Here is a 12,226-nt window from a genome sequence, read left to right as displayed (position 1 = left end):
TTACACCTCGTTTTATAATCATTTTTCAATGGAATGGAAAAAACTTGTGGTTGAGTTCCCCCCCTTAAAGATAAAACAGTGAAAATTAACTAAATATCAGGTAGCTGGAATTTCTAATTCAGTTAACTAGAACTATGAAAGAAAAAACCACTAATAAATACTTTCAAACTTCTTTCGGGGGAATAAAAATATCTGCCACTACCTAGACTACTATGAAGCTTTGCATACAAATATATTCACACACAAAATCTATTGTATCCATTTTTAAAAGTAAAATTAATGAAATCACTAACTTTTTGTCAATCCTAACCCTTTTCACTTCCAAAATGCTATTTCGACTATCGAATACACTAAATCATTTTAATTATGAAACGTATTTTACCTAATAACTACAATGTTTCAATACATATTAAGATATGAACATTAATTTCAGAGTGGTGACTTTTGATGTCTCATTAGAGGACATCCAAGTGCAAAAGGTGAACTACTATGCCATCTATTTTTTTTTTTTTTCAGGCAAAGAACAATCCTGTAAATACATTATAGCTGTCAATAAGTCTTTGTATTTAAGGATATTTTTACTCAGTCGAAAACAAGATAAACTTCAAATAATTTTACTACCAGTGTTTTTTTTCCTTCCCCTTTTCAAAGTAGCTAAAGCAGATTGTGATAAAACAATAATCCTAATTTACTTCAACTTAAGGTTTATTACTTTAATTTACCTTTCCCTAAATCACTTAACTACTGATACCATATGATGCTAGCCATTATTTGCTAGATCCTGGTGAGTAAATACGTATACTCCCTATTCTAGTTTTTGAAAATTTTAATTAGGAACCCTTTGTTTTGCTAATACTTGTTGAATCTGCAAATTTTTTACTAAACATGGGTAATAGACATTTTTGCGGGAGAAAAGGAAAAAATGCTCACCAGTAACTCTAATCTGAGACTAATTAAAAATCCTTAAACTGAAAGAGAAAAGTATTTTTTCAAATTTGATTTTGAAATGAAATTCATGTTTATGTCGTAATTTTTGTACCAATATTTTTTTAAATTTTTTTTACTAGATTTTAAATTTTGGTGCTACTTTTTAAATGCTACATAAAATCTTACATTTACAAAAAGATCAACTAAAAATTAAGAAACATTTATTAAATATGAAGCTCGTAAAAACCTTGCACGTTAAATCTCTTGACTTTCACAAGATAGTATTTTACATAACATAATTTCCCATTATGTAAAAATACCCAGTGAAGGCTTTAACAATGAGAGTGAATATTTCTATGATATTTCAAAATTCTATCGCAATATTTTTATAAATTTACTTCAATTTAAACAAAATTTCGCCATCTTTGCAGTTTTAATTAATTCTTATAAATTCTCCTTTAAGGATAAATTTCAAAATGCAGAAGAAACAATAGATTACATGTGAATTTAAGATAAGTAGACTATACAAAAAACAAAGATACAATACAAAAACATTTTATTATTATAAAAATACAATAGAAAATTTCTTTAAAATATTGAAACATTTAACACTAACTATACATGTTCACTTTTATGTTTAAGAAGTTTTATCTTCTGCTTCATGACCCTTAGCAACATTTTCTTGATTCATTTCCTCCTTGAAAAGAAACAAAAATAAAGTTTAGCGCATGAAAAGTTTTTAATGTCTTTTTAGAAAAAGGAACTTCACAATACTTTAACCGAAAAAAAAAAGAGACAAATTTTAAAAAAACTACTAACTTTTCCTATTGCAATTTTTAACTGCAAATTTTATATATATATTAATTTGCTTTTAACATAAAAGTGATAACCTTGCAAATATGTTTGGAGTTAGACCTATCACAAGATTCAAAATTTTATTATGGCCAACTTAAATATCAACCTCAAATTTAATTCTGTTAAAAAATAAAAATGGTATAGCATTGGCATTATGATTTTAGACATATAGTTAAGTTTTACATTTCTTTAATGAAAAATATTAAAACAATTTCAAAAACGGTATGAAAGCTTTAAATTTAAAAATTTTTAAAACAAGTTTATTATTGGCTTGGAGTTATCTAAGTTCAGTAAACATCATTCAGAGAATATAAAAACAAAAAATTTAAAACTGAAAAAAAAATACAAATTCATTGAAGATAATGAATTTTTCTTAAAAAGATTTAAATAAAATTACTTATTAAATTCTTTCAAATTTACCATTTCAATTTCTTGGGATTTCAAACTTTGAATAACTTCTTCCAATGAAGCAACTTTTTGTCGAACTGTTTGTAACAAATTTATTGTTATTTCACCAGCATTAGTAGCCTGTAAAAAATATAAAGTAAAATAGTTAAAAAAAAAAACAGATTTTTAGCATGAAAAAAAAAAAGACCTCACATTAACAAATATTTTTCTTAATTTCAACTCAACTCCTGTTAAATTTTAAGGTAAATTTAAAACTTACAATTATAAAAAAATAATTTGGAAAAAAAAAGCTATAATAAACACCTATATTTAATCAATTTCAATAAATAAACTAAATGCTTAACAGAGACACTTTTACAGATGTTTGGATTATATTCAAATGTTTGATAGAAAATAAAATTCTCTAATGTCCTAAGGATTATCCAGATAATGATTCAATCTCTTTCTATTATAACTGGAATTATATTTAAACAGCACATTTGAAATATTAGATTCCAATAGAAAAACACTTCGATAGCAGTAATTTACAAAAAAATTTTCAAGCACTTTAAGTAATTAAAACAAGTTTGTCAACCACAAAGTGAAAAAAAGTAAAAATTGAGAGAAACATTTTTCAGTAGATTTTAAAATAGTTAGATTAATAAACACATTTTTGAAGATTTAAATCGGAACATTTGCTGAAAACAAAAAGATTACTGATGTTAATGTAAAAACTATACCTGATCAAGTTGGGTGAAAAGTTCCGTGGCATATCTTTGAGCAGTTTGAACACCATCCTGATAGGTTGAGGGAAGGGAAGCTAGAGGTAAAGTTGATGTAGTGTAAACATGTACAAGAACTGAAGTTGTTCTACGGGCCAGAGAAAGTGCTCTTTGTTCAAGACTCTGAAACAATGCATTCATTACTTACATTCTATAAAATTTCTTTAAAACTAATACGTTCAGTGAAAGAAAAAAAAACTAATTTAAACAAAAACTCTAGCTTTATATAATCAGATATTTTCTATCTTTCATTCCACTAGACACATAGGAAACTCATTTCTAGAGAAATTTCTCTATTGGGCCCAAAAAAATCTAATTAAGTTTAACGAATTCATAACCTTCCTGTGCAAATATTTGTTTTTTAAACACTATTTTTCCCAAAATCATGGCATGACAAATGTTATCAATTAAACATTTTGATGGCAAAAGAGCCCGATAGGACTATTGGGCAAGTTTGTGTTCTAGTTTCGTATTCTGCGATTTTTTTTCCTTCCCTATTAATTTTAACAATGAAAATATTTTATCTTAACATTGAAACAGCTATTTGCAATTACACTTAATTTGCGGATAATATGTTTTATAGTACGATTTTTTTTTTTTAAATATTGACTTTATATTATATACCATTTAAAGTCTGCCATCTTTTGGAAATTATAGTTTGTTAAAGGGGCTCTCTATAATTTTTGCAAAAATAACTATGAGAAATAAAATTTTAAAGTATTAATTGAGTTTAACTGATAGAAATTTCTAGTTAATTCCATAAAATCTTCAATAATTCACCAATAAATCTTCAAATAATTTTAATTAGATTTAAACCTTAATAGTTAGCATTCAAGTTTTAACCTTTCAATCCCATTTGGACAGGTATATTCCACAGATATTTTCAAAACGCTCATGAGCTAAATAAGCCTGAATTTTTTACAAACACATGTTTCACTGGTTTTCTGTGGTAATACAATAACATTTCAGTCCAATTGTTTACTTCTAATTGGCAGAATATTGTCATTTTCCCCTTATTTGATCTATTAAAGTCAGTCATTTAATTTGAACAGAAAACTAGTCTTGAAAGGGTTACGATGGTAGGTTTCATGAAAATGAGGAAAATAGTTTAAAGCAAGCACACATTTTGCAAGAGTCAATGCTTAAGAATATGGAAATTTATAAGGGAAAAATTTCAATTATGAGTGAATTAATTGAAATTACCTTTTCAGCTTCGTCAGATGCAGATGGTTCTTTGTTCAGTTCATCCCAAACCCAAGTTGCTTTCAATTTGGCTTCATCAACAACTTCCTGTACAGATTTATTGGCCACATTTTGTTTTAGCTGATTAACCTGATCAGTAGATTAAACAAGGTTTAAAATTCCAAAATTAAAATACGTAAATTAGAATTTGTCAATTGATACAGAATATCAAAGTGAAAATTTTTAAATTTGAGCAATTGTGCACAACTTGCTGAGAGGAACAATCTAATTATCTATAAACTAATCTATCATTCTAAATGTTACTGAATTTTAAACTAAAGCTTAGCTAGGTATTAGTATAAGCATAGCTAGGTATTAGTATAAGTATAGCTAAGTATTTTAGTAAGAAACTATTCCAGCAATTTAAAACATAACAAAAGCAATGAAAAAAAATTCTCTTATTATTAGAATGTTATCCCCAAAAATATGTTATTTCAAAAATACATAAATTGCATAAATGTTTTGTTTTTGAGAAATACTATCCGAAATTGCTAAGACTACGTCCATAATTCAAAGCTTTTAAAACAATAGTTGACCAAATATTTAAAAAAAAACTTTGCTACATGTCTTAGTTATTATGACACATTAAGCATTTTATTTTATAACCCTCGTTGATCAGCAGACCCAATTTTGAGTTTACAGCTACCAATGTTCAACTCCGCAGCCTCGTAATTTTGAACCAAATCCAGAAAACAAGGAAACTCCTGGATCAGTACCCCCAGAGGTATTCGTGATATAAACTTTGAGGACTTTGTGACCCAGATAGATTTAACGTGCACCACCATTTAATACACTGGGATTCTTCAGCTGGCTGGATGCGAACTCCCATCCTCTCGAACAATAGTTCAATGCCCTACTGACCAGGCAATTCCAGCAATTACCACTTAAGAACGAAATACAATTATATTATTAGTTTTTTAGCAGGTGCAAGTCCTTTTGCTGCCCACAAAGACACTCATGCATATTAAATTTTGTTACATCTAATAACTTAATTTTCTAGAAAGTATATTTAGTATTCTAGTCATCTTGTTCGTAATTCTTCACATATACAATCAACTCATTTCTTTTTGAATAACTTCTTTTACTATTAGTAAAATATTGCAAATTTATGTTATAACCTACTTTGAAATGTTATTAACTCTCCATGTTAGTTTTCAGACGAATCTAAGAGATTTTGTTCTAATAGTCTAACTCATGGTTGAAATTAGTATATAGCACACACTTTAGAATCAATATTTTAATTATAACTATTAAGAATTTTTTCATTTCACAGGAATGATTAATATTACTATAACACCCAAATTGAACATGCCAACTTTTTCTGAATCTGAAAGATTTAAATTGAAGTTTCGAGCTCCTATGTTTAGACATATGTTTAATTTATCAAAAGTAATACGAAACTTTAACCATAATAACCATTAATTTATCACAATACTTCTACATATTTTAAGCTGTATTTGAAAAAAAAATATGCAGTCAATTTTCATCTGTTTCTATAACAGATTTCTACCAATATGGTATTGTAATCAATTCATATCATGACTTGCATAGTTTCTTTTCAATGCAAATTCTGAAAACTAACAACTCCATGCCAAATATGGAATAAGAGCCTTCTAAATAATCAAGATATTTAATGAATTAAATTTTCTTTACGAAAAAATATATAAAAACATATTTAACTTACAAGTTCAAGAATGTAAGACAGTTTTGAAGCATATTCCTCTGAAACACGATGGACAACCATAACACGCTCCACACCATGACCATACAAACGTAATCCAATTTTGCTGGTTAGTTTAGAAGCCCGATCATACATAGAGGAACTTTGAGTTGAAGCTTCAGGAGATCCTAAAAAATTAAAAAAATGTTTTAGAACTTCAAACATCAAATATTACAGAGACAAAAATTAAATTTTTAGTACAAGAGCCAAATTTACTCATAAAGGTAAATTTAAATGACATACAAGAGAAATTGAGAGTTTTGTAAAGAATAAAAAGAAATGCCAATTAAACCCAATGGCAGTTTAGCAAATGGGCAAAAATCTGGAGGATGTTTTCACATTATGGACTACTTCCTTATTCAATAACAAGGGAAAACCAATTTGATTATAGAGAAAAATGCAGGTTAAAATAAGATTTTTATGTACAGGACTGTGGATAATTTGCAAAGAAAAATCTAAATCCATATTTTAAATTCATGCAAAAGCAAAGTTATTCTAAGTTAAGAAGATAATTTTTTTTTAATATAGAGAACAGTTAAAACGTAATGATAAATTTAAAAAATCGTAATCTGAAAACCATTAATAGTTTTGCTAAAATTATTTCCTGTTAAAAATTTGATTTCGTAATAAATTAAAAAATTTCTAAAGGATTATAAACCTTAGTCAATGCTACAATGAATTTTTAGAAGCTCAAATCCTTTTTTGCAGGACCCGGAATAAACTAACAGCACAATATTGCATTTAATTTCGAAACTAGAGTAGTTTATAACTGAGTTAACTTGTTTCAAATTAGTTTAAACTGTAATTAAAAAATATTTAAGACTAACCTTCACCAAAAGCTGGAGGTAAATAGGCATCAACCAAGTTTTCAGTTTGGTTCAAAACTTTAGAAGCAGTTTCTACACCATAGCTTTTAACATTATTTAAAGTTTCAGTGCCATAGGTTTTTATATCATCCACTTTTTGATTAGCAAAGTCAAGAGTAGAAGAAGTTATTTTCCTTGTTTCTTCAACAAGTTGTTCTGGAGGCATCGTAAGAAATGGAACTTTTTCTTCCATGGCAACTAAACCTTTGCAAGCAAGTTGATCAATGACTTTAGCTAAAATAAATTAAAGAAAACTTGTATAAAGATAAAATTATAACAGTAATCCTGAAATATTTTAATTACAGATATCAATCACTACAAAATACTCTTGTTTTAACGATTGAGATTTCGGACATCTTCAAACTTTTTAAAGTAAAAGAAAGAAAAAAATACTATGGGCATAGCAGTTTTGCAATACACACAAAGTATCAAAACAACCCTGGGCATATAATTTTTGAAGGAGACAAATACATTACTCCTCTAAATTTCTCATTTAAAAAAAAAAAAAAAATGAAATTTTATACAAGTAGACTTTTGTACTACTAACATATGTGTAACATCTTTAGGTTGTTGATAAAATTAAAGCTGTCTGTTAGTGAGATCTTAATAACTTTTTAGTCTGAGACCAAATAAAATAGACAACATGACTTCAAGACTTATTAAATTTAGTTTCTAAATAAAAATGTTTTGTACAAATAAGGCTTAAGAAAGATGAATAAGTACAACATAAAATATTAATATATATATAATTTTTTAAGTTTATTTTATCATAATGCCCTATCAACTTACACTCTGGAAAGAAAATTTTAAATAAAACAAAATAGAAAACTTTATATGCAAATTTGTTAATAAATTTTTATTCTTTAAGTTAATGAGTGGAACTTTAAAGTGTTTAAAATTACTATTGAAATAATTGAAATGTATTTTGACATTTAACACATTATAATGCCAGTTACTATAATTTTAAAAGAAATTTCACACCAAAAGAACTGCATTCTGGAAAATTATTAGGCTCTGAGAATTCTTTCTTTACACCAGACTTGTTCTAGGATTTAGTCAAAACAAATTAAATCTTTAACATGATTTTTTCTCAACTTGTCTAAAATATTAGAAGGACTTAGTCATTTTAAACGTAGAGAAACACTATCCCAAACAATAAATTTAGTTACATATTTCATTATGTGACACTTTAAGGAAAATATACTGTAATTATAACTGAATCATTTATTCATATTAAGAACCAGGAATTGTAAAAATTCTAGATCAAGGTCTTAAGCTCTCTTCAACAAATTTTAAAAACAAATTACAATCACAATTTCAATATAACAACTCAATCGCCCTGGCCAAAAACAAACATATTGTAGGATGCATGAAAGTTTTAATATTTACCTACTCCTAACTGAAAATGCTAGATTAATTTTTTTTTTCTTTGATGTTTAAATACATAAAAACAGTTTTAAAAAATGGCTAAATGGGGAAGATTTCCGCAACATGATCTGCGGAACAGCTACCAAGTCCGTGAGAAACTAAAGAAATATCTCAGAAAGAACAGACTAAGGGTATAAACTTGTAGCCACCTCAGAGTAAACACCACTACATTTTTTACTTTTTTCACAGTGTTTACATCGCAGAGAAAAAATGGGTGAGAATTTCTCACCCTTTCTCAAAAACAGGGTGAGATTTCAAAAAGTTAAGTGAGATTTCTAAAAATTAAAAAACAAAAACGTAAAGAGACATGAAAAAAATCATTTCTTTAATTATAATACATTTTTAATTTCTTATTTTTAAAGCATTGAATATTTTTGCTGCATCATCATATGGAAAATGTTCGATATCTACTTTTTCATCAGCTATTCTAATTAGGTAACTCAAATGCGTATTTGTTTCGTTTTGATCGTTTCTACCCACATTTGTTTCATTTTCATTTGTCCGTTTCGGAGTAGAAGATATTGCCTTTACAAGGTATTTGTCCATCTTGCATTAATGTGCAAAAAATTTGAACGTCTTACATGAAGAAACCTTTACTACAGTAAACACGTGGTTGCAGAGAAATGCGTTCTGAAAGAGGTTCGGAGGGATGGTGTTCTGTAGTTCTTAAAGATTCTGAACAATACTGGTAAACAGGGAAGCTAGATAATGGGGCAGATGTTGAAAATAATGAAAGATCCAGGAAGAAAAGTGAAACGGATTTCATTCTAATTGGCGCAATGAGAAATTTTTTTCAAAATGCGAGAAATTCGCGAATTTTGAAATTGGTTTATAGAATGCGCGAATTTCTCGCGGTAATCATTTTTTAATGCGAGAAAAGAAAAAAATATGCGAGATTCTCGCGTTCTCGCGCTGTAGTGAAAACACTGTTTCAATTTTAATTAAACTTGGCACCTGTTAATATCTTTTGTCAAGAAATTCAAAAAATGGACAAGGGAGTTTTGCTTTTGTTTAGACTCTTATTAAAATGTGCAACCATACAATTCAATTAAGTTCAACAATTTAGGAAAATAGTTACAGCATTTTAGGAAATTAAAGATAATTAATGCAAAAAAAGAGATATCAACCTATAAAATCTAATAAAAAAGAAATATTTATAAAAATAGATAATTTTCAAAATTTGTGACACCAATAAAGAAAAAGGTTTGCGATTAAAAAAATAAATAAGTTTAATTTAAATATATTTTGAATATTTAATACTTAAAAAAAATTAGTTTATGATTAAATTCTATATTATTTAATTTTCCTGTAAGTTATATCAGTCATCAATTTAGAAAAAATTTTAAATATCCAGTAAAATTAAATGTTTTAAAAACAAAATTTATTTTTCACTGTAAAATTTATTTTTTTTAATATTCCTACATTTTATGTTCATAAGTTTAAAAAGAGGTTTTGTATTATAAAGAGAAAAAAATTTATAAAAGAATTAGAAAAAATTTTATATATAACTAAACATTCAGTTACTTAAAGAACTTTAGTAAAATAAAATAAAGTTCACAGTGAGAAAAATAGATATAAAAAATTGTACCAAAGAATTTGAAACATTAAAAGATTAATAAATAAAATCTAACATGCAATAAAATAAAAATTCTATTCTTTGATTTCTTATAATTTTGGATTAACATTAATACAACTAAGCACTTACTCTCGGAAGTTTATTTATACAAATCAAACAATTTAGATCTATAAAGTTTTAGATCTTCAAGTTATTACATAAAAATAAAATAAGCAAAAAGATTTTAAAGAGTTAAAACAATTTGCAAATTTTCTACGAAAATTTTAGTTTTTAACAATACAATTTCTATGTCAATATGACCATTTATTGGAACAAGTCAAACTTCGCAAAAATAATCTTACATATTAAAATAAAAACTCATTGACTCCATTACATATCAAATATTAAAATTAGATTATAAAACTGGAATTTTTAAAAACTTAAAAATTACCTTGTGGTTGCACTTTTTCCAAAAATGGTTTAGCAGTTACAGCAAGATAAAGAGCTGTTGATTCAGCAGCAGTAAGAGCAGCTGAAGTAAATCTATTTAATCCTTTCACTTGATTGTACACAGCAGAGCCATATTCCATAGCACTACTCATAGCAGGGAGTTCTGACACTTTTTCCAGAAACTCACTCTTCATTTCTGGACTAGCAGTAGTTTGTTGTTGGGTTTCAGCTTCAGGATTTGCCATTTTATATTCAAAAAGTAGCGAACTAGACTTTCTAGAATTAAAGAATATTTCAGTTTTAATTAAAAGGCATTATATACATACGCATTAAAAGTTAAATTACAACTGTAAAAAAAAAATTACATTAATTAGGTGAATTCCTCTAGCTTTAAATATTTAAAATATATGTCATCAGTCAACACTTAAAATTTCTTTAAAAAAAAAAAAAGTTAAATTTAAGAACGATCGTAATAAGCTCAGGCAATAGGAGCCCCATATAATAAGATTAAACGAACTTAAAACATTTTAAAATAAAGAAATTTTATGCCAGTTTAGTTTTTTTAAGAACAAAATTTTGGAAAAATGCAGGGAAAAAAAAGTTTACAAAATAAAACAATTTACAAAGACTAGTTTACAATTAGGTTTGATGTTAGGTGCTCATACGCGAATAAACATTCGAGAAAATTCAGAATCAAAATATATATTAAACAAGCTTTACTCGATTTGCAGAACTATGTAATTAAAATAAAATGCTTTGAAAGGAAAGTTAATAAATTACAAAACATGCCACAACCTGTACAATACAAAAAAAAACTTAAATAGCTTTTGAAATTAAAATAGTGAGTGACAATTTTGCTCAATTTTTCCTGCTCAAACTTGAAACAAAATTAAATGGCTGAACATAAAACTTACAAACAAAAGTATCCTCACGTAAGTGGTTAGACACAATTAAATTAATTCTAAAGAGGACTTATTCCAGTAAAACAAAATTATTTATACTCAATTTCACACACTGACAGTTCAAAGTTCACATACGATATGTCATTTACGCACCTTTAAATTTGCATCCAATTGCGCTACTTGCTTTCTGGGCGGATCTAGCTTTAATCATGACATGACTTTATGACTACCATGTTACGAGTACTTATTGCTACTTTGGCGACATGTCTGAGTCAATATTAATCCTAATTTCATCATCTGACTAGATAAATTCCAGAATCGCTTCAGAAATATCTCTTAAAAATAGAAATAAAATTTAGAATTATAATCTTACACACTCGCAATCGAATACTAATTATAAATGTAAATGATTTCTATTTCTAAGAATAACTGAAATTCCAATTGGCGATCTGATGACGCATAAGGTTTTCGGCAAACCTAATGATAGAAAAAAACAAACAAAATAAACACGTGTTGCTTGCTTCTCTCTGAACTTTTGCAATACGTCATGGAGGGGGAAAAGTTTCTATCACATGATCACGTCAGTTTTACCTGTTGAATTCGAAGGAACTAATTAAAAAATACACGGCTTTTGGATTTATATCTATTTTAGTAAAATGAAGGGAAAAAGTTTGTGAAAAACTTTTATGTAGTCGATCTCATGCTTTTCTTTTCGAGATTTTTATTCTTCAATAATAAAAGTTTAAAAAAATATTGTTTTGTTGAATTTTAATTGGAATTTCTTTTCATATAACTGCAGGCACATGCATGATTTAAAAGTGAATTTCCATATATATATTTAGTATTATTAATAATGTATTAAATTTATATAATAATAAACAATATGCTTCAATTTTTTAAAATAAATTGTATGTCTTAATGTGGTAACAATTCAGGAAAATTCTATAGAATTCTGGAGAATTCTTTAAGGAAAGCATCCCATTTTGTGTCATAGTAAATTTTTATACTTTTATTTTTCTGTCACTTAATTTAAGCTTGAAACATACTAAATACATAAAACAAGTATTATAAATTTAAAAGAAAACCTAACTTGATAACTCAAGAGTAGAAAC

General features: G+C 26.9%; 1 protein-coding gene across 2 annotated transcripts; it reads right to left on the bottom strand.

The window, feature by feature from the left end:
* Positions 1 to 1,466: 1,466 nt before the first annotated feature.
* On the bottom strand, positions 1,467 to 11,599 carry LOC107450821 (perilipin-3). 2 transcript variants are annotated; one of them, XM_016066727.4, is made up of 8 exons: positions 11,268 to 11,599; positions 10,214 to 10,488; positions 6,741 to 7,013; positions 5,878 to 6,041; positions 4,155 to 4,283; positions 2,910 to 3,074; positions 2,203 to 2,310; positions 1,467 to 1,624 (listed from the first exon to the last, which is right to left on the bottom strand). In XM_016066727.4, exons 2-8 carry the CDS (start codon positions 10,455 to 10,457, stop codon positions 1,565 to 1,567), a joined length of 1,143 nt encoding a protein of 380 aa, XP_015922213.1. In that variant the 5' UTR covers positions 10,458 to 10,488; positions 11,268 to 11,599; the 3' UTR covers positions 1,467 to 1,564. The 2 variants fall into 2 exon arrangements, with proteins under 2 accessions (XP_015922213.1, XP_015922212.1); XM_016066726.4 differs by lacking the exon at positions 11,268 to 11,599 and adding an exon at positions 11,127 to 11,169.
* Positions 11,600 to 12,226: the final 627 nt, after the last annotated feature.

The sequence above is a fragment of the Parasteatoda tepidariorum genome, chromosome 8, assembly GCF_982258835.1.
Source record: "Parasteatoda tepidariorum strain Cologne lab strain chromosome 8, Ptep-v5.0, whole genome shotgun sequence".
Classification (NCBI taxonomy): domain Eukaryota; kingdom Metazoa; phylum Arthropoda; class Arachnida; order Araneae; family Theridiidae; genus Parasteatoda; species Parasteatoda tepidariorum.
Note: the sequence above shows the minus strand (reverse complement) of the source record. Positions and strands in the feature narration are given on the sequence as shown.